This window comes from Perissodus microlepis, chromosome 19 (assembly GCF_051167445.1).
Source record: "Perissodus microlepis isolate ML-2025 ecotype Zambia chromosome 19, ASM5116744v1, whole genome shotgun sequence".
In the NCBI taxonomy this organism is placed as follows: Eukaryota; Metazoa; Chordata; class Actinopteri; order Cichliformes; family Cichlidae; genus Perissodus; species Perissodus microlepis.
The window spans coordinates 22,078,291-22,104,488 of NC_140479.1; the positions used below are offsets into that span (position 1 = coordinate 22,078,291).

At 42.0% G+C, this 26,198-nt stretch overlaps 1 protein-coding gene across 5 annotated transcripts in view; it reads left to right on the top strand.

The window, feature by feature from the left end:
* Positions 1-8,057: 8,057 nt before the first annotated feature.
* qkia (QKI, KH domain containing, RNA binding a) overlaps positions 8,058-26,198 on the top strand; it is an 81,146-nt gene continuing 63,005 nt past the window's right edge. For 4 of the 5 annotated variants that reach the window (XM_084915155.1, XM_084915154.1, XM_084915157.1 and 1 more), the window contains exon 1: positions 8,058-8,493. In XM_084915155.1, coding sequence (XP_084771281.1) covers positions 8,349-8,493 — 145 coding nt within the window. In that variant the 5' untranslated portion in view covers positions 8,058-8,348. The remainder of the gene's footprint in view (positions 8,494-26,198) is intronic. The other variant, XM_084915158.1, reaches the window with a different exon arrangement.

Below are 26,198 nucleotides of genomic sequence, written 5' to 3' on the forward strand. Positions count from 1 at the left end.
AATAATGTAAACACTTTACAGCTCAAATTCTGTTTCCCTCTCGCAGCCCTCCACAAAACTCCCCTTAAATATGAATAAAAATATGCTAAAAACTCACATCCTGATTGAAATGATTCTCTTACCAGTGCTCATGATTGCCAGTGTGATCCTGTGTGTTTGCGCGTGTGTTTATATCCCAGACCACACCACGGGATCGATCCTTCTCTTTGCAGATGTGATCAATGAGGATTCTCTGCCTCTCTCCCCTCCGTTACTATCCGTCTCCCACTTTCTCTGTTCATCTTTCTCCTCTTCCTCTCCTACAGGTCTTATCACTCACAAACACTCATTTCTTTTCCCTGCTACGGTTTGGCAGGTGCAAACAAACAGGCAAGAAAGAAAGTAAACAAATACAGGCATCTTCGGGAGGAGCGGCAACGAGTCCACACTGTTAACAATTGGTACGGACAGATGTAGCATCAGCTGGACTTCTTTAAGCTGCGCTGACACCGGTGTGATCTCAACGAGGAATGAAACAAGGAGCGTGCGGCCTGCGAAACATATCCTCCAGCCTGTACAAGTGCCTCATCCTGCAAAATGGTAAAGAGTGGTTTTTGTGTGTCTGATTGAAGATCGGCAGGTTCAAGGTGGGAATTTGGAGGCAATGTTTTCCCATCCACAGCCCACTATCACGAGTAGTTCCAGCTGTCCTACACCTCTCTCCCTCCCTTTCCCTGTCTGAGTGACAACAGGCAAGCCAACAGGCATTTCCATCACCAGATTGCCAAACCACTGGACCATCTACGCTACAACACCCAAGGTGACCTTTAACAAAATAGAAAATAGTGTATAGCTGAAGGGGGGTGGTGGGGGTAAGAAGGGGCTGTGGAAACACACAAGAGCTTGAATGTTGCAGTGTCAGATTGAATTGTGATAGATTTTTTTTTTCCTCATGCTGCCCCATGCTTTAGCACTTCAACAGCTGGCTTTTCTTTCTTTTCCTTTAAAGTATAACCTGCACTATGTGAATTTTTAGCACATGGATATTTTCCTGGTCTGGTTTCCTGTCCACGAATTCTGCAACCACTTCGAGAGCACAAATCTAAGTCAGCTAAGTTTCAAAACATGCATTTTGCCCTTTACTAACCTTATAACGTGTTGAGTAGGCAGGCGTCAAATATAACGTGATGTATAGAGGTCTCTGACCCCATCGCTCGCATCTGTAATAGATCACAGGGCGACATGCAGTCGAGGTATTTCGAGCTAGAAATTCACACAAATGAGGCCGCACTCACACCAGTCTAGCTAAGTATATATATATAGAAACCACTCCAAAGCACCAGGGTTTATAATTGTAGATTAGAGGAATCATTGTAAACTGTTCTGAAAGTTTATACGAGTTTCCTCTTTAGATATACTCCGAAAGCTGCTGAGAGCAACTATTAGTAAAGAATAAACAAGAATGAAACAAGCAAAGGGAAAGGCCCTTCAAGCATGAATGACATTATACTTTGTGAATTAATTTCCTACTGATGTGCGAAGTGACTGACTGACCGGCCACTGTTATGTGTCATCGGCTGTAGATAGAAGATGAATGCAGCCACCATGTCGTTACACATTGATTTGGCATTTGGCCAGCGCCATTTCAGTTGAAATGGGACGTGACCATGTTTGGAAAAGAAGACTGAGCCAAAGCTAATGCTAGCTAGCTAGCTAGCTTGGCTATGAGTGATTCCCTGTGATATTAATTACATGATAGTTTTGGATAGGGAAAGGCACTTAAAATGTACTTATCAGAGAAAAACAGCAGCTGATTCCTTAAAATGTCCTTCTTTATCTGGTCTGTCATCTATTTTAATCCAAAAGGGGACATAATTCCCAAAATTAGCATCTTTCGCAATAGTCAAAGTTGGGGTCTTCATTTTTTAATGTCTTCTTATTTGCAGCCACAGACAGTATAAAAAATGGATGTAACCATGATGTTGTCAGCCACTGGTCTCTCAAGTTGAAGCCTCAAGTTGAACGTTTCAAAATGTGACAGGGAAGAGCGGGTCTGTCTGTGAAACTCATTGGCTAACAACTTGTGATTGGCAACTTTCATTTTATTCAGTTTGACCCAAAATAAGCGGCTGAGTCCATAAACTGAGCGGGAAAGCTTTTACAGAGTCACGACAGAAAGAAAACTGGTGCTCCAAAGCCTTCTACTGCGGATTTACATTCACGTGACCATGTGACGTTAACTTGTTGGCCATTTTGGATCTAAAAATCATATAGGTTCAAGTGACTAAGGCCCCCAGTCACGCAGGCCAAGACACTGGTCCACAACCATCTGGGAAATTGCAATTAATTTCAAGAGGTAGAAACCTCTGCCAGTATAATTTTTCCCTCGCAACCACTGGCTCCATCACATCGAATATGGCGGACAACCCTTGAGCAATGTGCGCATGATGTCACATAGGAACAGAGGTCTTTTTTCAACTACATCTGCTGGGCTTTAGATAGACTGCAGCTTCCAGCCGGCATGTTATGTCCATATTTTGTACCATCTATGACTCCAACATGCAGGGTCACCCCCTGTTGGTCATTTGAAGGAAGGCTTATTCATTACTTTCACAATGGCTTCACTTTTTCAGAGCTAAGAGGGCTTCTTGTTTTTTTAACTACAGTGTATGCTGTGTGCTTCAGTGAATGAATTTTTAATATTACACGAAACTAAAAAGATGATGTAAATTAACAGAACGGTTTTAATGCAACCGGTGCTGCTGTTCACTTATTATACTGTCAGGAAAAATTGAGCCTGATGAGCATTAAGAATTCTGACAGATGGCAGAGATGTTTAGCAGCACTGGAAACACATTTTAGTAGCAAAATGACTGTTCAAACCAGTATTTTCAGTGATGCTGCCCCAATTTAATCATTAATGTAACTCTCCACCATTGAAATATTTTTTCATAATAAATTATGGCTGTATTTTTGGAAGAATTGTCCAGAAAAAGGAAAATTACCTCTCAGCTTCTCGAAGTTAAGAACTACTTTTACTGCTAAAATGCAGTTTTTAATTACTCTGTCCAGAAATGTTTGGAGCTTCTCCTAACAATAGGCAATAGGAGCTACTGAGAGGTAAACACAGATGCAGTTAAATATCAACATATGTGGCAATACTGACATTTAAAATAAGTGCCTACAAAGCAGTTTAGAGGTTGTAAATTGATTGACCTTTGCAAATCTTTACAGTCCACTAAAGTATACCTAGAGGGGAAGTTCATTATTAGCCTGTCATCTGAACATGCCCCACCTTTGCTTCACTTACACTCGCTTACTCTTTGTCCATTGTATCTCCAATGCTTACATCAGGTGATTATTTGAAGACAAAAAAATACTGCACTGTTTAGTACCACCAAGCACAAACAAGTGTGAGGGAAACAATGCACAAGGAAGAATAGTGCATTTGTCATGTCACGCCTATGATACAAGTTAAAATGAATAATAGGGGCATTATGCGTTTCTCTGTATGTGCTGTGGTTGCTAGAAGGACATTTATTTCTTTCTCGTTGTGCTCACACCTTCCTCAAAATGTAAATGACCCAGATTCTGCCGGCAGTTTCTCCCCACAGTCCCCAAACTAGCAAGTCGGTAGAAAAAGAGAGAGATGTTGTACTTGTTTGTATGTATGCGTGTTATCAGAGCCCGTGGGTCTCTCTCTGTTCGCCTCCTCCAGAGCTGCAGTCTTTATCGCAGACAGCTTTGCCTCGACAGAGTCACCAGCTCTGACTCACGTTCCCGCGGCTGTGGCCCCCGAGGCAAGCCGTGAAAAGCTGCAGGGGCCCTACCGAGGGCCCGATTGTTTCCAGCAGCATACTTTCATTCGAGAACCCAAGGCGCTCTCAGAGCTCATTGTGAGTGAGCTAACAGCCTCTCTTCAAAAGGGCCTAAACGCATGTTCATTAATTATCTGGATCCTTGTTAATTGGATTAATTGTTGAATAGAAACCGTGTTATTAAAAATGACGAAAACACAAGGGCAGGGGGAGCAAAAGGGGGGGATTAATATCGTTTCTGTTTACTCTCGGGCTGTCAGAAGACACAAGCATACATGGGCACACACACACACACTTACGTATGCTATTGCTGCGTCTCGCTCAATTCTTCTAACTCTCTGTTGCTGTTTCACACATGTATAAACTCACGCACACACACAGGGCGTATGTGACCCATCTCAGAAGAATGAGCGCTAGGCAAGGTGCAAATTACCATGCACACCGTTGGTGATAAGAACTAAGCCCATTTTCAAAGCTCAGAATAAATGCCAGATTCTTTTTGATGCTAGAAGACTATGACTTTTTCCATCGCTTATATTCAAAGAATAAGGCAGGAGGGGGGAAAAAGAGAAACATAAAGTCAACACCGTGAACAATTTAGCTATCTCCAAGTCACATGAAAATTGGGTTTCTCGTTCCTCTGCCTATCTGCTTAGTCTTATCCGCTGAAATCACTTATCAGCGTTTGACTTCAAGGGATGTTTTATCATCTGGGGTTTAAGATAGCCCTGTGATAATGCAGACCATTTGGACGACGGGACTAATATTACATATCCTGTGTAATTGGTGGCAGTGTAAGTGACGAGCCTTTATGCAAAAGCGTTACTATCTGAGTTTCCCTGGTCACTGGTTGAAATTATGATCAAATAGTTAATTCCAGACACTTCAAGTATAGAGTTTTAGATCGTAAAGTCCTTTTGATGTATAATAGGTAGTTCAAAAACAATCTGAAGCAGGATTTTGTCTCTTCTGAGCTCAGTTTGTCTGACCTGAAGCTCAGTAATTATAGCAGTAATGTATGTAGCTATATCCAAGAATGTGTTGATAAGATAAGATAAGATAAGATAAGATAAAACTTTATTAATCCCTCGGGTGGGTTCCTCTGGGAAATTCGGTTCCAAATAAGCACAGCACCGACAGAAGTTATAGAGTTACAGAATATTATATATATATATATATATATATATCTATATATATATATATATATATATATATATATATATATATACACACACACATATATAAATACAAAGACATATATAGATAAAAATATACAAAGGGGATAAATAGAATAAATAGGAATAAAATAAAAATAAAAATACAAGTGGATTGCACATTTCAAGTATGGAGTCTATTGCACCGCTGACTATTAACAAAAAGTATTGCACAAAGGTAATTGCACAGTGAGGTGAAGAGGCACTACAGCTTAGTTGTTCCCCCCTCCTTTGTCCTCCTGTTTCCCCTCCCTCTCCCCTCCAGAGAGGAGTTAAACAGTCTGATGGCGTGTGGGACAAAGGAGTTTTTAAGTCTGTTGGTTCTTGTCTTGTCTTGCACCGGTTGTTAAGGCAACCATATCTGTCCTCCTGCTTTGACAGGAAGCCTTCTGTGGCATGCTCTTCTCCTAACTGCCCTCATCTAGGGCTGAACGGCCGGTTGCATGTGTTTTTTTTATTTCTTTTGGTTTTGAGCAGGCATTTTGGATGTAGCCCTGACGTCATGCTCAACAGCCTAATATTGTATAGGTTCCCTCTTTGTTACACCAGAACAGGCGAGGAAATTTAAAACGTTCCTTTTTGATGAAACGTATAGTTAGGCTGGATCAGGTGACGGTGAACCTTCCCTTACTTACACTGCAATAGGCCTAGGCTGCTGGGAACTTCACATGAAGCACTGATTGATTCTTTTTCACTCTCTGTGTTTTATTTACCTCTCTGCATTTAATTATTAGGTATCATTAATCTCTGACTCTTGTCCACGGTGTGTCTTTTGTCTTGTGTCCTTCCCCTCACGCTCAACAGGTCGCAGTAGATGGCTGCCCCTCCCTGAGCCTGGTTCTACCAGAGGTGTCTTCCTGTTAAAAGGCAGTTTTTACTTCCCACTGTCGCCAAGTGCTCGCTCATGGAGTGCTGTCTTATTGTTGGGGGTTTCTCTGTATTGTTGCTAGGTCTGTAACCTGAAATGTAAAGGGCCTTAAGGGAACTGTTGTTGTGATTTGGCGCTATTATAAATAAAATTGAAAAACACATCGGGGCATGGACACCAGTCCTTTGTGGTCCTGACACTGGCAGACAGGCAGATTCTGTGGAACCTATGAGTTTTACAGTTGAGCCTCTGTGGATCCTGAATTGGATTTGAATGTGTGTGCACACTATCCTGCTAAGGGAGCCCACCGTTAGCAGATGGAATTGCAGTGGGACCGGTGGGTGCATTTGTTATGTATCAAAGAAAGATCCACGTGATTGCAACCAAGGTTTCCCAAGAGAACGTTGGACTACAGTGAGATGATCAATGCTATCTGCTTCACATCTCAGTGGCTTTAATGATTTGGCTGATTGGTATGTTATGAGTGGCATACGTTTTTCGAGCTAATAATACTGCGGGACAATGTTAGTCCAAGCACATCACCACATATAGTTAGTGTTGTTTGATCAGTTTATTGGACATGCTGCACTGACTCTAATACCTTGGACCAGAATGTTTGTATTTCATTGCAACACAGTGGCGACAAAGTAAATCCAGGAGGTTATGATGCAGCTGTTTAAGCACCCACTGTAGGGACTTTCTTCCTTTTTTTTTGTTATACAAAAACACAAGTGGGTGAGCAACAAGCGAACAAATCGAATGGCTGCCAAGGTCATGGCTCAGACATAGTTGGGTGCCTCTTAACCAACAGCTGTTAAAATTGCACCAGTTGTGGTTCATTTTCACACAAAGTCAGATCTAAGTTGAGGTAGCTGGTTGCATGCATGCATTTCATCGATCAAGTATTTTAATCTTCAAAGGACATGTTGAAAGGTTCTCCCAAGGACAGGACAATGAAAAGTCTCTATTGATTACCAGAGCATTGATCAATCAGTCCCAGACGGATAACAAGATGTACAAGTCTTGAGTAACAATAGGCATGTTGTAGGATATGAACTGCAAGTTTGATCTTTATTTCATATTTTAGCATCCCAGAGTGGAGCCCACACATGAAATCCACAATCATCCTGATTCGTAGGTTGGTCTTGGCAAGTGTACTGCCTCTGCTGCACACAAACCCTGTGCATGAAGCACTCAACCCACGTATGACTTTTCAAATCATCTGACTACTCCATAGATTAGGAGACCCATACACGTCATTACCGAGACCTGGAATCACACCAGGCCTTATACAGTCTGAATGACAAGCGGGGCTGAAGTTTTGATACAACATGTATGTCCTTGTGCAATATAAAGGATTTCTTTGTTCTTTCTCCAATGAAAAAGTTAATGCAATCACAGTGATGAGAACAGCTGAGCGACTTAATGGCTGAAAGTGCTCCACATCTAAAGACTCTGGAGACAGTCATTCTGTTGTTCTATGCTTACAACTTATGTTGCTAGGGGGTAAAAATTTAATTATGAAAGCATTTCTTTACTGGAGGTTGTATGGGTCTCCTAATATTGACATATCTTATTTGGAAGATGAAAAAATATGTTATTGATATCCCTTTGTAGGAATTATAATGGTATCCAGGCTTCTGATAGCTTCCCTCCAAGCCTCAGCCACCATAGGCTGTATAGACACCTGTATTCTTATTTCCATCAGGATACTACATATCCATGCATACACAAAAATCTGATTGTAAACAATATCTTAGGTGAAATTATCGCTGTGTCTGATGTTTGTTCTTTGGGCTTAAAATGAAGCCATTCCACTGCATGAACCTTTGACACACATGAATGGTGTGGTATGACAGTTATGAACTCACTTATGGCAGTGTCAGGCTATTAAGGAACAAAGAATGAGAGACTAAGATTAAATCTGGAAAATGTTGCTGTTAGTTTGGGGGAAGGAGGAGGTAAATGTGTTCTATTCTGTTCACAACATATTAGAGGCATTATGTGCATTCCTGCGCACTGCGTCTCATTGGCTACAATACCCGTCCGTCATTCCGCTAACGACTCGACTCCGCCCCTGTAGCTCGGATCTGAGGAATGATTGGTTACTCTGTAAAGCAAGATGTCCAATGAGCGTTAAGGAGGGCGGACCCTTTCCGGTGGAACAGGCTCTCGCGCCTACAGTGGTGGAATCGAACGTCCCCGAGCGCACACGGCGTAGAGGAGAGTACAGCGCACGAGTCTGTGGAAGGGAGATAACGGTTTCTTTTTTTTGTCCCCCCTCTCCACTCAAACAACAAGAACAAACCAAACCTGATTTTAGGGGGGTCTCACAGAGTCTTCTGATTATCAGGAGGAGGGAAGCGAGGAGCCGCAAGTTTTTTTTTTTCTTTTTTCGTTTTTTTTCTCTTTTCCTTAAAAGAGGATTCTGTGCTTCGCGGTGGTTTGTTCTCCGCTCTCGCCGCAAAGATGATGGTCGGAGAGGTCGAAGTGAAGGAGCGACCGAGGCCGAGTCCCGACTATTTAATGCAATTATTGAACGAGAAGAAGCTCATGACCAGTTTGCCAAATCTCTGCGGCATCTTCACACACCTAGAGAGGCTTCTGGATGAAGGTAAGTGGCCTTCTGGAGAGACACCCTCCTCGTTGGAGAGGTGGGGGAGTGGGTTAAAGCATGACCACGGTGCAGTCCGGTGTCGGCACGGCTTCGCTGGGCATCCCTGCCGCAAATCGTTAGCGAAACCCGGGGATACACTAGCAGAGGGCACCCCGATATTCCAGGCGGTGGTAGGCGTAGTAGTACCAACTTCCAGTGAGAATTGCCCCACAATACAACCCAAGAAACGCACTAGTATCCTACCCGAGCGAGTTTGTTTCTCCCTGAGCTCCGAGTCCACCGGAGTTTTCTGCTGCTCTCTTGACTTTGTGACGACGAGATGAAAACTTTCTCTTACTTACCTAAGAAATAAAAACCGCATATCACTGTCATGTTGTCAGACGTGTTAACAGGCAAGTTTAAAAAAATAAATAAAGATATAAAAATAAAAGCACACTTCAGGTTATACAAATGTTGTTCTCAGTTAAAAAAAAAAAGAACAATCTCTGGGGCCCTGGTTCCACATGTTCCACACAGCAGTTTAGCCGCTCGGGTTAGCAACATTTTCAGCTAGCCTGTCTGGGTGTCTGCTGAACTCTTCAAGAACCAGGCAGTGGCGTTAACTTGGCCACGTATGTAATAAACAGACTGCAATTGCTGTGCTTAACACTGCTATAAACACACGTTGGGGGGTGTTTGGGTTTGCTCGTGTTCCTCTCTTTTTGCCTTACTCCGAGGGTCGTGTTAGTTGTTGCCCAGCGGCCGAGTCTAACAGCACGGCGGAATGTCTCTGCTTGTTGCCCAAACAATGGCCACTGAGTTGCTGCTGGGAGGGAGGAGGAGGGGGGGTACTCGGAAGATTATTTCAGCCGTCTAACTTTTTCATTAAACGCGGCACCGCCGTCTTTCTCCCTCTTCTTTTGGCTACTACAACATTTACCGTAAAACCTAGAAGGGGGGCTTGTCTGTATTTCCTTCCCCTGCTGCAGCTGCCGTCGTGTTTTCTTTTTTCCCCTCTTTTTTTTAACCAGTCAAGCTTGCCCTACCAAAACTGCGTCGCCCTTTTTTTTGTCAGCGGCGCCGTCCAGGCTGGATTTGGCAGCCGGCATTTGTTTCCTGCGCCCTGTCACTGATTTTGGCACCCCCTGTGGCTTTGATAACCCAGGATTGTTTGCCGTTTATGTTGATAGTATCACTATCATAAGCTGGTCTAAGCGGAAGGTTGGACCTGTGGTTTATGTAACTGAGCTGGGGACACTAGAGAGCGCCACAGCCCCCTGGCAGACTGTCCCCATGCATTTTGTGTGTAGCTTTGGATCGGACATCACGATGAATTTAAAAATAAGACTACCCCGTAAGCTACGGCATGAACGGGCTATTTCTTAAGAGGAAAGAGGACCTGAAAGTAGCGCATGCCTATGAGTTTCGGTAACATGTCTGGATGAGTAGGCTCTGTAGTATGTAGTTGCTAAACCGGTCTGCAAAGATTTTCTGGCCGTCTTGATGGGCGATAAACAAGACAAATGCGGAGCTGTTTACTTATTACCACTATGAAACTAAAGCTTGCATAACGCTAAACGGATGCACTTTGACTTTAAGTTTAAGCCTGGGTGCTGCTTTGGTGCAGTAAATAGTGAAGTCTTCTCATTTGCCTATAGGACATTTTTATAGTGCTTTTTTATTAGTAGAAAATTGCACTTCTTCCTCTTCATCTTTTTTATCTAGTTTGAGGCTTGCTAAAGTCTCTTATGCATGATGTTCTCAGAAAATCTGCAGCTCTGCAATGCGCACGTATTTTTTTGTTTTTAATGATTTCGGCCTCCAATTTGATCGTCTCCACACCCCATAAATACTTCACAAAACCGATGAAATATCTTGCACTTTTATTGTAGTCATGTGGGACTGCTGGGTGTGTTGGTATTTTCATTTGAGGGAGAGTTAGGAAGCAGATGTGTTCTCCTATTTTTTTTTTCTCTCATCCACACTGTTAACAGCTCAGCCCTGCTGCTTTTGGTAAACTTTTGAGTTAACCCCTCAAAAAGAAAGAACTCCATGCAAATAATGCATTTCTGTCGTATTGACTTTTTATACATGGGGCCAACTAAAATGTATCTGTTTGCATCTCAGGAATACTAAAAAGGCTGGGCTGATAAAGGTTCCCAGTTGTGTTCATTAAACGGACTCTTAAGTCAAGGAGGAGTTGGATAAAAATTGCATTTGTTTTCTGCAAGCGATTCGGTGCTCTGGTCTGATGCTTCGTTGCAGCGCCCGTTGTTAAAGAACTTGCAAAACCATCCAGTCCTCTGGTGTTTAAGAAATCACTTGTAACTTCCCAGTCTCGCTCCTCTAAAACGGCACATCTGATGTTTTTGAGGGTTTCCACGGCACTAGCCCAAACTTTACCCTGCTGCTAAAAGTTGCATGTGTGTATCAGATGAAGGTAGTGAAGGCCTGTCTGACTGACTGTCTGGTTTCTTCTGTTGTTTGGTTTCATCTCCCTGTGGAGGGGGCCAAAACTCTGATGTGGTATTTGGAGCAGACCTCCTCTCGGTCCCCTCGTCCCCTTGTATATATTGTAAGCAGGCCCCACCACATCTAGTAGAATCAGGCTTGTTTATGTTGCGTTTCATGTGATGTTGAATGTCTGCTCCTCCCGAAGTTCAGAAAAGTAGTGTAGAGTTGTGATTTAAAAAAAAAAAAAAAAAAAGTTTTTAATGGCGGTTGGTAGTTGATATTTGAGTAGTAAAGATAGCATCTCTCTTTCCTTTCTAGTCAGACTGGATAGACTGAGGTCTGACTTGTATTTGATCTAACAAGTTACGCTGTTTTCCCCACGGAGTATGCTACGTGCCTTCGATATCTCAGCCAATTCTTGCACATTGAAGGTGTCCCATGAAGGCAAGTATACTGTGCCAAACAACAAAAAGTTAATGACTGTGCTAATTTGTTGATAAAGCTTTACATTAGTGTTGGACGTTTTGTGTATTGTTTAAAACAAATTCCCAGAGGATGGGCTTTGCTTTCTGAGTCTGTTTTGTGGGCTTAAATGTGACTGAACGGCTTAAACGCCTTCCTTTGTCAGATTTAAGTGCTGCTAATGAGAGCAAAAATATAACCAGTTGCAGTTGAATATTTTAAAAACTCCCAATTCCTCCCATCTCTCAGTGCACCCTTCCGACAGCTGCTCGTCTCCCCCAACCCACCCCACCCTCCCGCCCAGCATTTTGTGCATGTCTACACAGCTGTTTCCATGTGCGCAAGAAAGCCGACACCACCCTCCTGTGCGACCACCGCTCCCGCCCTGTTTTAGCAAGCCTGCGTGCACGGACGACCCCGTTACTTTCCCAGCATGCATGTTGTCCCTCAAGGTCACTCTGGCCGATTGACGTGCCCCCCTTTTTGAAATCCCCTTCCGTTGCAGTTGTTCATCTCCCTGAGGTGACACCTGCTGTGGAGTTTTTTATTTTACGATCTGCCTGCCAACAAGCTGCTTCAAATTGCTATATTTTCTCTTGCTAGAAGGAGACAGACTGTATAACATCTAGAAATGCAGTCCTAGTAGTGAAGTACGGGAAATGTTGAAGGCAAGATTTTTATTAGTTGTTGCCATGAAGTTTGATGAATGTCTGTGGGTGGGCAAAATAGTCAGATTTCTCAGCAATATATTTATTCTGAGCTCCTGTTATGATGAAATGAAGATGAAGAAATGTAGCCAGATTACTCCACAGATATAAAAATTGGTCAGTTTTGCAAAGACATGTAAAGTTTTTGAAAACTAACAGCAGCTGCACAGCAGAACTGCTCAGCGCTTTAGACAAAGGCATGTTGTAAAATGGGAGCAATGCGATTCACATGTTAGCTTCTGTTTCAATTCCAAAACCACAGTTTAAAAATGGCTAACATTAGTGGTCTTACTTTCATTTTGTGTAACAAGACTGGGCACCAGCAAAGAGAAATTACACAAGCATTAGCTTGGTGGGAATAACATTGTACTCCCTCTCGCTATTTTGTTATTGTTGCCCAGCTGCTCTTAGTGTTTTTCTTTATAATTGCAATATGTAAACATTAGCAGTTGCTAGTGGTGCTGTTTTCTTTGTTTGTTTTGTGTAGGCCTTCAGTTTTATTTTAATAAGCTGTTTTTGAGTCACGATTTGTCTTGAGTGGCGAGTAAACTAATACATTGACGTAGTAAATCATCCATTAGCCTCCAAAATGGAAAATCAGCATTTTGGGCCACAATACCCAGCCTTAGCAATGTGCCTATTTTTGTGGATTGTTGCTATAGTAGATTAAATGTGCAATTGTGCGGTGAAGCCACGTGGTGCAATGTGCCACTTGTTCCTAGCTACATCATTTCCCTTTGCATACAGTTTTAGTGTCTGCTTGTTTATTTCTGTGTGTCACGTTTTAACAGGACATTCCTGTGAGAGCTGTCAGCATTCTGGAGGACAAACAGTCTGCTGTCCACTGTGGTGCGTTTGTGGGGAATTGGTCTTCAGGGAACAGCTGTTTTAGTGAACAGATTGTGATAAATGGGTGACTGCTGGAAGTCTGAATTCTGTTCTCTACCTGACGTCCCACATTTCTGTCAGTCTTTCGTGTATAGCAGTCCCCCCTCTCCTCCCCCTGTATTCCTGTGTCTGCCATTGCTGCACTTCCCTCCCACTGTAGCTTGACCCTTGGCGTTCCTCGGCACAGGGCTGGACCTGCAGTAACCTCTGACATGCAATCAATTTAGCAGCTAACAAGATGGAGCACAGCTCACAAAGTGAGATAGTGCTCAGAGCTGTAAGGGAACACAGATAAAGTTGGGGGGTGTTAGGCCAAGGCTGTTGTTGCAAGCAGAAACCTGTTAAATCCCCTAGAGCGGAATCCAATAACTATTTTGATTGCTGAATAAGTATATTATGATTATTGGTTATTCTGCATATGACTCACACAGTGCCTCTTATATAGCTGTCGGCAGGTAAATTACTCTGAAGGGTTTTTTTCTGCATATGTTATCTAACAATAAAGAACAATGGTAAACTGATCATTACTTTGCCTTTCTCGGCCTTGACTGTCTATAGCAGGGATGTTCCTGGTTGTCCCAGCTCCAGATGCTCAGCTAGTCTAAAAGTATTTAACAGTTCTCTAAAACATTTAATTATATTCTTATAGAATAAAATTGTGTTTTAAATGTTGCTGAATTCTGTGGCTCTTTGATCCATGCATCGCATTGCATGCACACAATATTAGATAAGAGCGGCAAGCGTTAGCAGCTGCAGTTTTTCTTTCTTCCAAGCTTGCACCCAGACACCTGTACAGTAGCTATATTGCTCCTTTTGCGTAGTTATATACTAGTTTACTGCAGTTGTCATACATCTGGTCATTTTTCTACAGGTACAACAACAGGACCACAATGGTTTCTGTCAGAGAGAGAGGGCGAGAAAGAAGCGCCAGCGTCCATTGGGGCCGCAGCTACGGCTAGCAACAGGCAGTGTCGTAACATGATAGTTCCACTAGTTCCCTTGTGTCGTATGTTAACAAAACACGAAATAATCTCAAGCAAGCTCTATTTCAGATACCAGCTAATTAGGGCAGCAATGATTAACCTTTTAACTTCTTTGTTTTAACTTCTCATATCTACAGATAATCTAGAAATGCTAGAAGTGTACCACTACAGCGTTTCATTGAACCAGTGTTCCTCCAGTTCTCATGTGCTGAGATCAGCACTAAACTTGGTTCACTTCCAGCATATGTCCCGTGACTTTGAAAACGTGCTCTTGCTGTTATATGTGGGGTTTTTCAGCATATGAATATTGGTTTATTTATTTATTTATTTTTTTAAAAACACTTTCTACCAAGGAAAAAACTATTTAAACAGCATTTTTACCAGAAATATCAGGGAAATAAACAGATCTTTGTTTAGTAAAGTAACACAGACTCATTCCCTTAACTACATTTGGCCCAGTTGTGCTTGCTGTACATGTGTTTTCATCCACCCCTTCCCCCTAAAGTCCGATTTTGAGACAGGAGAAACTCTGTATATAATCCAGTAGAGAATCATACCTGATGTACCACAAACAGTTGCATATATACGATTGTGCATGCACATCAGGTAGACACACTAGTGGGCCTTACTCTGGTCCTAATGTGGTTCCTTTACGCGGTCTCTCCTCCCTGGTAATAAATTAGGTGGTGGCACAAGTCTGACAGGGTGATGTGGAGGGTTTGTAGAAGGAAACAGAGTCACAGCGTTTGCTTGACACTTTCTTCTGTTGTACCTCTGCCTACCCCCACCGCAGCTTCTGGCCCTGGAGCCATCTTGCTCCCCTGGTGCTGCTCTCGCCCCGACAAAACCACTCCCACCCTGTGGATGCTGTATGATAAAGTCATCCACTGACAGTTCCAGGGTCTTATCTCAGGCCTCAATCCCGTGAATGCTGGGGACTCCTTATCAGCGATTTCTCTGCCTGGCCTCCTGTCTTCGTGCCCTGCCCCAACTGCCTGGCTGACTATCAGGCTTGTGTTGCCAAGACTAAGTGTCTTTCCTTATGATGCCGCTGGCTGTTAGGCCACACATGGCTGCAGGCAGTTTTATCTCGCTTTATTTTTCCCTAAAAGCAGAGCCATTGCATCAGAATGAGCAATAAGAGAGTAAGGTAACCAGATGGACAGGAAATCTTCCTGTAAAATCGTGGTTCTTATTAAAGTGGGAGTCATACTTGTTTCTGTGTTTCATTAGATGATGACAAGCAGGATTAAAGCGGAAGATGAACTGAGGGATGTCGTAATCTTACAACAGCTTCCTGACACAGACTTGTTCAGTAAAATGGGTTACTTGTTCCTGTCTCTAAAACTAGAGCTCCACCATTGCATTTGACCCAAGTTTTGTCAGCTTTTACAATCTGTCTTAAATTTTTGTGTCTGATGGAATAACATATCCAGGAAGTCATGCCTGCTTCAGACAGGAAAGTGCAATAAAGAGGGGGAGTCAGTGGTTTGTTTTCCTTCAGACAGGCACGGGGAGGGAGGGGGAGCTGTTTTCTTGCTGTGGTGACAAGCTCTGTTTTTGTTTTGTTTTTGTTTCCAGACCCACAGAGGTGAGCCTGTCTCTCAGTTTATTTTATTTTTTTGACTTATTTTAGATTACATAATGAATCACCTCTTATCTGGTTCCTCCGTTGCACATTTATATAAATACACAACTTGCGCTATATTTCTCAGTTACAGAAGTATGGGCCCCACCCTGCTACATTCTTTGCATGCCTCAAACAGCTCTCCCACTGGCCTCACTCACAGAAGTCCACCTCATTTTCTCTCTTTTTCCCCTTTCCACTCTGTTTTTAAAGTCTGAACTGTCCCAACACATACACTGGTTATAATTGACCAGCACCATATCCTGTTTTTGTCCCCTATTTTTATCATAAAAGGAGATGAGGGGGAAAAAAAAAAAAAGAAGAGCTGAATGCTCACTCTGTTCCCGTCTCACTCGCCCACCGATCTGCATTCATTTTCTTTCTCCTTTCAGAGGAGGAATGGCAAAGCGAACGTTGGCAGCCAGCTCAGGAATTTCACCGGAGCACAGTCAGAACACTTAACCTCCAGCCTAGTGTTTGTTTTCCCCACACTTGCTCTCATAGAGTGTTTTAGCTTGGCTTAATGCGAATGCCACCGTGACACGTAGGAATTACTCCTTTGCTTTAAATGCCTGGAAATGTTCGATGAATAATTTTGTCTTTGACTCTGTGAAATTTTTTTCCCTAACAGCCAGCAACAGGAAACTTGATTCAACTCCTGTGGAAATATCAAAGTGCAGAAACGTTCTTTCTTACCCCCCCTTTTTAGCTTTGTAACGTTTCTATACTCTCATATAACCCCTGTTTGCCCAAAGCGTCCTCTGGCCCTGTCCTATTCATAACACCCAGCGTTAAATCAGTCTGCCTGTGGTTTTCAGCCTTTGCAGGGGTTTCTAACTAGTCGCAGGCTGATGAATCTGAGATGAATAATTTAACTGTTCCTCAGCAGCCCTTGTTGTTTCTGTGAAGCTTGGCAAGAGCAGGCGGTGCTGCCATAACCTCCTGTAGGGGCCAAAGAAAGTGAAGTGGGAGGAGGCAGTGAGATCACTACTGAGCATTTTGCCACCGTGCTTTCAACACGTTTTCGGTCCTTGCATTTCAAAAGCCATACTCTACTATTCACAGTACAGTTGCTTGTTAGTTGTGTCATTGTGCAACGTGCTGTAAAAATTTCACTGTAAATTGCATAATTTTGCAAAATGATGCCTTTAGCCTGTATACTGTGCCATTTGCTTCAATGCCAACTTTTAATCTGGCATCTGCACTGCTGCCTTAAAGCTGCAGTTTTTATATATTGTTATTATGAGTTATTATGGTTTTTGTATTTTTCACCTGTTTCTTATATTTTAATTTCAAACGTGTCATAGTCTTAAAGACATTTCTAAACAAGCTTTCTGGCGTCCAGTTTGATAAGGCGGAGATTGAGATGTCGTTTGATGTGTCCTTCACAGACTTTTTCTGGTTTGGGAGCTCTAATTACACAATGATGCAGAATTTTGCGAGTCGTGTTTTGTTTGTATTTTTACCCAGGGCAGTCGGCTTTTCATCTTGAATGCAGTCGATCTCTTGTAAAGACGCTTGCTGCATTGTTCTTTAGATGTTGTTGTCCCTTTAGATTTCTCCGGTCCTGCTTTGAACAGAATTGACAGTTCTGAGAAAAAACAAAACAAACCGGTGCCAGAAATAATGTCAGCATTGTTCCAAACAATTGTAAATATAATAAATATTTTCAGGATGTTGTTTGAAGTCCCAAACCCCCACAAAAAAGTTGAGTTCATCTTGTAGAAATCTCCTCAATGTTAAGGATTTCACATGCATGCAGACTTCTCTTAAATGCTTATATAACATAATATCGAAGCTTTTACCCAGTATATAAGTACTAAATTACTTTCGTTTTTAAACAGGAGAGGCCTTTGACATATTTAACTTTTACCAGTTATAAAGATAGTTTTAAAGACTGTGAAACTGGTTTTGTCACACATGCGGTGTGTGAACTGTAAAATAGAAACATGTCAGCAGAGTGAAGGAGGATGTCCTCTATCAAATCATGCAGGAAGGCTTTTTTTATGTATTTATTTTAGGCGTAGATCAGCAGTCCCCAACCTTTTTTGCGCCACGGACCGGTTTATGCCCGACAATATTTTCACGGACCGGCCTTTAAGGTGTCGCGGATAAATACAACAAAATAAAACTAGTACCGGTACCGAAAAAAAGAAGATTTATTCATAACACACGTGAAAAGACCCAGGAAAACCGAGTAAACGATAAAAACGATAACAAAATAACGCTGACCTGTAACATGTGGTGGGAAAAGATTTTTATGTGGCATGAGATGATCTTAATTTATAGACGGGTTAGAGATTTGGGATCAGGCGCATAAACAGATGTTGTTTATTGTATTTAAATGCACATTTTACAACTTCCTACGAGGATAAATAAAAGCTAAAAATTGCCTTAATGCCCCTGAGTGATAGTCTTACAGTTTTAATGTCATCACAGTGTTACAGTGGTTTAAAAGTGTTACTTCAGCTTCTGTTCTTTCTGCTAATTATCTCTGAGTTTTTCTATTTATTCATCCATAAACGGCTCATGTCTTTGGCAGCCATGTTTCTTGTGAGACTCGCGTGTTGAATTTTGTTAGCTTGAACCAATCCAAGTGTGGTATGTTGTCTCAATATGTGGGTCGGGGAGACGAGGGATAAAAATGCTGTGCAGCCATACATTAAGTGGGACACCTGGTCACACTAATTGCAGGTAGCAATCCCTGTACTGTCCTTGTTGTTGTTGGTGTTCTCATTCGTGTTTGTAGTGATGGAGTTATGTTGTCTTGGATAGAGGTGCACACATTTCTTTTACAAACAGCAGTCTTTTTTTTGTCCTCTGTAGATTTTTATGTCATTGTTCCTTCAACCTGTACAGCAGTGGTTCAGTTTATTGAACAGGGTTTACTCTGACTCAGTGACACAGTCACACATAGTAACTGTCTGGCCCAACTCCAATTACATGTGTTGCACAGTTGTATTTTACAGTGGCTGTCTGCCCTGCAGTCTTCTGCTGTAATACAAAACATGGTTTGCTTAGCATAATTTATGCCCATGTGCAGCACATGCAGCCCACGGTGACAGGAGCAGCTCCTGAACTAAGTTCTGTGACAGAAAGTGAACCAGTTTTGAGCCTGTTGTGTTTGTTTAGTGTTTGTTGCTGCTTGTCTGTTTGTAGCGAGGCTTAAGTCTGCCTATCCTTATCAGTGCATGGGTTGGGAGGAGATTACACAGCAGAAACAATAGGTGTTTTCATATGATTAGGCTTTAATTGGCGAAACAAAGAGTCCCTGTCACACTTTGTGCAACATGGGAAAGACTGGCATAAAAAACATGGATAACTGGCAGGAAAGAATGTGTCGTCTATATGAAAGGGTTAGGGCATGACCTTGTCCCCACTCAGTTAATTTATTGTGTTCGCTGAAAGCAAAAAAGGTGAGTTAGGCTTCCGAGAGCAATGGGAGGATGGTGAGTGTGATAAAGAACAGTGGGGGGAGACAGAGGATTCCTATGTGCTGTGAATGAGGTCATCTGGTTGGTTATGAAGAAGGTCACCGACCCCTCCCTCAGCTCCACACGCCACCCCTCTGTCTCCCCATTCCTCCTCTCAGCAAATGATGCACAATGGCTTTTTGTGCTTTAATGGGCCAGACTCACACACTGGGTCATTCCTACCGCTTCACATAGCAGCATGCACACAAGTGCTATCTGTCAAAAAAGCCCAGAGGATTGCAGTTAATTTTTACACTCTGTATTTACCACTTGGTTAATAATGTGACCTGGATGTACCACTTTATAAAGCTGCTGCATACTGCTGGTGGTATTCCTGACACAATATTATATAGGTGAGCAGAAAAAAAGACCACCATGGCAGATCAAAGAGTTTATAGTCTATTAATGTCAATCTGTATGTATAAGGCAATTGATATTATGCAACCAATTCTACTGAACTATGAGTTCTGTAATTTGTAACACAAACTATTTGTACCACCAAAAACTGCACATTTGCTAAATTTCACCACCTACATAATGCTAGCTAGCCAAGTGGCAGTCTGAGACTCTGTTGCTACATTCAGAAGCGATAAAGACAGATGGAAAATGAAAAATATAACAGGAAGGAGCTGGGTCAGCTCTTTGTAAGGTTTTCAGTCTCAAAATGAGACTCGTCATGTCTCATTCCTGGACAGGCTCCCTCCATGCTTAAAGTTCACTGCAGGCGGGGTACAGACAGCTCCAGGTGAGGTCAGCATAATGAACATGTTACTCTAGGTTAACAAATGCGCTTCCTGCATTGAAAAACGAACTTGGTACCCACCCTTCCACCAAAGGAAAATCACCAGAACTGTGATTTTTATTTTTTTATTATTTATTTAAAAAAGAATAAGTAGACAGCTGTTTTGATTTAAGTGTAGTTTAATTTGGATAAGATTAAATGCTTTTTTATTTTTTTATTTTTATTTTTTTTTGTCAAATGTCCAGAAATAACAGGAAACAATACAGGCTTCTGCTAAGTAAGTTAACACACGCTTGTTCCCTTAACTATAAGCGGACCAATCGTGCTTATGAGTGTATCCCCCAAAGGCTCATTTTGCCAGGAGAAACCCAGCTAGAGGCTAACAGGTGCTTTTTTCCTGGCGATACAATCATTTGTGCTGCAAAGTTTGGAAGAATAAGTCCAAACAGAGTTTGTTTGAAAGCTGCTCTCGGCTGTGGACACATTAATGCTAACGAGCCAGATGTTGACTTTGTTTAAAAACAGTGGCAAACAAAAAGTGCCATTACATCTAACAGAAACCATAACAGGTACTCTGTTATGGCCTGACTCTAGTATTTATTTTGTGTTCGAATCTTAGAGGTTAGAAGAACAGATTTATGAGTTTGGCCACATGCTTTTATTTTATTATCTCTGTTTAATTAATGTTTTATATTCCATACATGCCTGTCAGAAGAATGAGCCTATTAATTTAATTAAATAGTATCAATAAATAATAAACTGTGACATACAGTAAAACTGCCACAATAAAACCAAAAAATATAATTTGGTCACTGTTTAATTGTTAATGTGGTTTATTGAAGGAGCTTCAAATCTATAAGCACTTTCTCTGTCAAAGTAGTGGTTGAAAAAGGCTTTTAAGTCCTTTTTTCCTGTATTTGTGGCACTTGTGGTTGCTGGACGAGAAAAACGTGTTGTTTAAATGAAAATAAACAACACTGTTTGACAGTATGCTGAAGTACTGCCCGCCCCTTTGCGTCAGTACATCCTGGGTACGAATACAGCTGCTTCTCTCCGGCTGGTGTGTATAGATTTTATTACAGAAGGTGCCAGCATAAGCTCGCTGACATTGAAAATGGTGATTTAAGAGATTTGTTTTGTTGTGTTTTGTTTGTGATTGCCAGCATTGTGTTGGTAAATAAATAAATAAATATATATATATATTTATTTCTTTTTAGTTGCCTTCCTTCCAAGGGAAGAAAAGATTTATTGCAGCTGGCGATGGAAGGTGTGTAGACCCAGCAGGAGAGACAGGTGTGGACATGAGCAGGGTGCCAAGGTGCCAGCTGCTGTTGACACCTTAAGGTGAAGAATAGTCTGCTAGGAGATGGACTTGTCTCTCTCTCTGTCCCCTTTAATCCCCTCTCTTCAGCTCCCTGCTCTCCTCTGCTCTGCTTTCCTGGAGAGTATTTGTCTGACACTACTTTAGGCTGTTTGTGATGGGAGTTCTTCCTGCAACCTTATTTTTATTGAGCGTCTAACACTCTGAATGAACCAGACCTTGGTTCTGTCTCCTCCTCCCTCATCACCATGTGAAATCTTGCTCTATCTGCATCTCTAAAATGCACATACACATAGTTTTTTTTCTTATTTCCCCCTCCTATTTCTTCCTTTCTGCCTTAAACATGTACATGCATCCGTCTCATCTATTTGTGTTGCGTTGCCTTCCATTTTGATAACGTGGTGCTCGGCAAAAGCAACGTTTTCATTGTTGGGGAAAAATCGGTATCTGTTCTCCCCAGGGAGTGACTCATTTTTCCTAGTTTTGTCTTTTCACCTATTTATTTTATCAGGCTGACTCTACAGCTTCCCATCATTGTTTTTTTCCCCTCTGCCTTTTGTTCTCCCCTCTCATCTCCTGTTTCTCCAGATTTTTTTTATTTTCTTCTCCCACTCTCTGCTTCCATTTGTTTTCACTTCTCCAGCCTCCCTCTGTACTCGCATGTGTGGCAAAAATCCAGCCTTGGGGCTACATTGCCTCTTTCATGTGAGGACCAGTGGTGACATTAAAGGCCTGTAACGTTGTCTGTCGGTTTGCATCAGCCCAGCTCTAACTGTCTGCGCCCAGGACCCAAGCGTGCACTCAGCTTTCCACTCACTCACTGCCAAGCTCAATCGTCGTTTGGTAGGAAACAACATGCCTGCGCCCGCTGGCTGTAATTGTGCACATGTACATTGCACTTGCAGATTTGTTAAGCCCACCCCACACCCAAGCACTTTGAGGCAGATCAATGTTTAAAGGCTTAAACATTGTGGAAGCTTGGTTAATGACAGTTGAGTCAGCGACAGCGCTTCCCACTTTTTTTTTTCTTCTTCTTCATATTCCTCTCCTCCCCTTTTGACACTCTGACCTAGTTGTTGTAGCTCTTCAAAATCTTAAAATCCTTCTGTTTAAATACTCTGAAAGGTACATGACTTGGCAGACAAAACAGATCAAATGGCTGATCTGTGGGGCGGCCAGACCAAACAGATGCATAGCTAAAGTGCAGTTTTTCTTATGATCTACAGATAGAGGAGAGGGTAGGTGAGGGGGAGCCCTTTTTGCTTTTTTGAAATTTATTTTTTGTTGTTGTGTGTCCTTCAAGATAAGCAATCTGGAAGTACATCCCATAGCAGGAGAGTTTTTAAGTGTGTCTGCATCGTGCTTTTTAGTACATACAGCTACTCTATAAAGAACAGTCCCGAATTATGACTATCTAACACTTACACAATGCGTCCTTGGATACTTAGTCCAGAATAATTCCTGTTCTGGCAGAGGACCATGCATATTTATACAGATATTTAACACATTTGTTTTTGTATGCCTAATTTGTTTTGAACAAGAGTAGGCGTTTAAAGTGGTAAGATTTAAATACTGGAGGAAAAAAAGGGCCCATCAGACTGCAAAGCTGATGAAGAGCCGGCACAAAGACACAATAGCAGCTGGGATGTCTGTGTGTTGTCACACCCAGGGACAGCGACCGAGTGGCTGTTGGACTGGAACTTAAGATGGTAGCTACAAGCCCCAGCAGGCCCAGCGCCTGGGGATAAAAGAAGCTGACATACAGACACACACACATGCATATGATCTGTGATGTAACCTGTTTGTCTTCCTGTATGTATAACTCATATCCTTCACAAGCTTTTTCTGCACACAGACTATAGGCACGCACCTTACTTAATTTCAGCGTTAGATTGAAATGCTTCATTAAAGCCTGTATTGCTATAATGGCAGGTGAATATAGCTGTCATAGCAGGGTGACTACTAATGTGCATTGGCACAAATTTGAGTTTCCTATTAGTAAAAAATGTGGAGCGCAGGAAAGAGCAGGGCAAAGCACCAGCCTTACAGATCATTTGTTAACTTATGGATTGACTAAATGTTTCAGTGGTTTCTTGTAGTTGTGGTACACAATGCATGCTTAGTCTTCCTGTCTTGTTGTATACTGTCTGACACTCTTTAGAGAGGAGGTGAGGGAAGTTAATTGTCATTTTTAAAGCTTAACGTTCTTATTTGGTGGAACTGTTTTGGATTAAAAGGCGTTTAAAATACGTGCTCAAACGTCTGTATTGCTTATATGAAAGAGCAGACTGCATTTGTTATGGTTGCACTTACCTATTAAACCAGTAACCGGTTATGACAAGATCCATAAAGCCAGGAGTTATTGCACTGCTTTTTAATTTAATTGCATCATATTTTATTTTGTATTTTCCTCGGAATATTTATTGTAAATATTTTATGTCGGCTTCATCTTTTGAGCCAGATCAAAAGATAAAGCTGACTTGCTTACCTTGCTTTAAGAAAGTGTTGAGCTTGAGTTTGCTCTGTGGACACCTGAAGAGATTATGGATGGATCTGTCTTTTTGTTTTCCTCCCCTATTCCCCCCCCCCCCCCCCCCCCCCCCCCCCCCCATATTGTTCCATGGAAATGGATATGAATAAAAAATACTTAGTCTTCCATCTTTTATTCAAAATTATAAGGAAATGTGTCTATTTCTGTACTTATTTCAATAAGGGTCCTATAACACTGGATATTTGGAGACATCTGGTTTCTGAAATCATGACCAGGTTACTCAGAAATTCACCAGCCAACCCTCTCACACCACAGAGGGAAGCACACATCTACATTCATTGAGAAGGGTCATCATCGTCGATAATGGGCCGACTCTGTAATATAAGCTCGGTGCATACCACTTTTGCCGTGGGATGCAGTTTGCTACAAATAAAATCATTTCCCCATGAAAGTGCAGATAATAATGTTTAAATGTTTTTTGAATAACCAGGTTGTGATTTTAGGAAACAGACTTTTTTTTTATTTTTAATGAAAGAAAACTGTTCCTACACTAAGTTCCTATATGAAACCGCTTACTAGGCGAATTTAGTATTTTTGAGTTATGATTTCTTAAAATAGAGACTTCTGCTCTTTTCGTCTATATTCTTCTGGTATTTTGAGATAAAAATCACTACAGGCAAATGGAAAATGTGCCAATGTGATTTAGAAGTGAAATTCCCCTTTTTAAATAAACATTTTTGTTTCTGTTTGACATTCTCAGTGCCGCACTTCTTGCAGGCTTCTGCTCCCATCTGTTCTTTGTCAAAAATCAGAAGTCTCAGTTGATGTTAGGCTTTGCCCAAGGTTTACAGTTAAAATGTGCATCTGTCTGAGACTCTCTCTGTGCCATCACTTGGCAGCGTTTACGTGATGGAATGATCTTTGAATATGCCAATCTTCCACTGCACGACCTTCAAGTAAACCAGCTTTTTGTCGGCTTCCTGTGGGTTCTGATCGGTTTGTAGGAAAGAGTTGAAGCATGGGTAAATTGCATAGTCAGGGGACAAACATCTGAGGAAGAGATCGGTTCACAAAGACGACGTAGGGGTTATTACAAATTATCCAAATAATCCTCCCTTCCATCCTCGCCATTGGTTGTGTGCACTGTGGTCTCCTTAGTTACAGGGGTGGGGACAGGAAGCACAGCGCGTGTTATCTCCTCCAGTCACATTGACAGTCGGAGCCTTTCCTTCCCCTCACTTCCTCTTCTGACAGCTGGACCTTTCCTTGAATTGTTGCGTGACAAAAGGGGGCAGCTGTGTGCACACACAGCAAAAATATATTATGAAATGAACGGCGGCTCACCATCTTAGTGGTTGTGTATTTTTAAGCTCAAAGTTATTCTGCCAGACACTGGGTTGCGTCTTTGAGGCATAGCGTTGTATCTGGCCACTGACAGGAAATGACACTTTTTTTTGAACTCCCTCCCGCCCCTTCCAGGTTGTGGAAAGAGGAAAAGGATACCTCCTTTTTTCCACCGTCCAGAAGGCGAGCGTCAACACAAAACGGGCCAAGACACACACACACACACACACACACACACACACACACACACACACACACACACACACACACCACATCAGCAAGCTTCCTGACTCTTCATCCTGTTATTCTTCCCATTCCTTATCTCATACTCTCACATCTTGTGGAGCTCAAAGAATGCATCCTGTGCTTCACTTTACATAGCATCCTCCGCATTGTTGTGAGGTGTGTGTATTTGTGTGTGTGTGTGTCTGTCTCAAATGTAAGTCCTGATTTGTAAGCATAATGCCTGGGGCGTTGGCGGATGAAATGCCTGTTTGCGTCTACATTGACTGAAACATTAAAAGTTGAGTTAAATGGGCAACAAGCAAAGTAAGAGAAGGGTTCTTGTGTGTCACCGCACAGCACAGTCAATCTTTTGTCTGCCAGGTGGAGAAATGAGTTCCCGCAGGATGCAGAAGAACAATCTAGTTTTTCTGTGTGCTTGGGTTAATACTAATTAACCCACAAGTTTTAACAGTTCCCATCATAACTAAGCATAGTTTGTAGTATGTGTGGAGCCACACAGATGGAGGGTCTATGTAAGGGAAGAAGATGCGCTTTCTCCTTGTGCCGCTGCTTTTTTGGGGACAAAGTATTTCCTCTCAAATTTGTGAAACCATTTTCAGCTCATGAGGCTTCTCTCTTAAAGCCAGTCTGTTAAATGACTATTGCTTTGGCTTCCAATTTAACGCTACATATCGTTCCCTCTTTAGATGGCAAAAGCAGCAGTAAAATAGCCTTTGCCTGGTATTTTAGAAGCAGTCTGAGTCTGCATTTGTGTGCATTAGGTTGTCTTTTTTTTTTTTTTTCCTAGCTGAGCTAGCACGTTGGGCTACTTTTAAAGGTTAACTGAGGAGAGTATTAGTACCAAACTTATTTTTTTTTTCCAAAACTGCTGAATAATTGCAATGAGAAAGAGGTTTAAGCTTTCTGTTAAGTACCGCGCTCTCCGGTGCTTCCTGTAAGGGAATTGTATCTGTGTGAGTGTGTGAAGGAAAGTAAACAGTTTCCA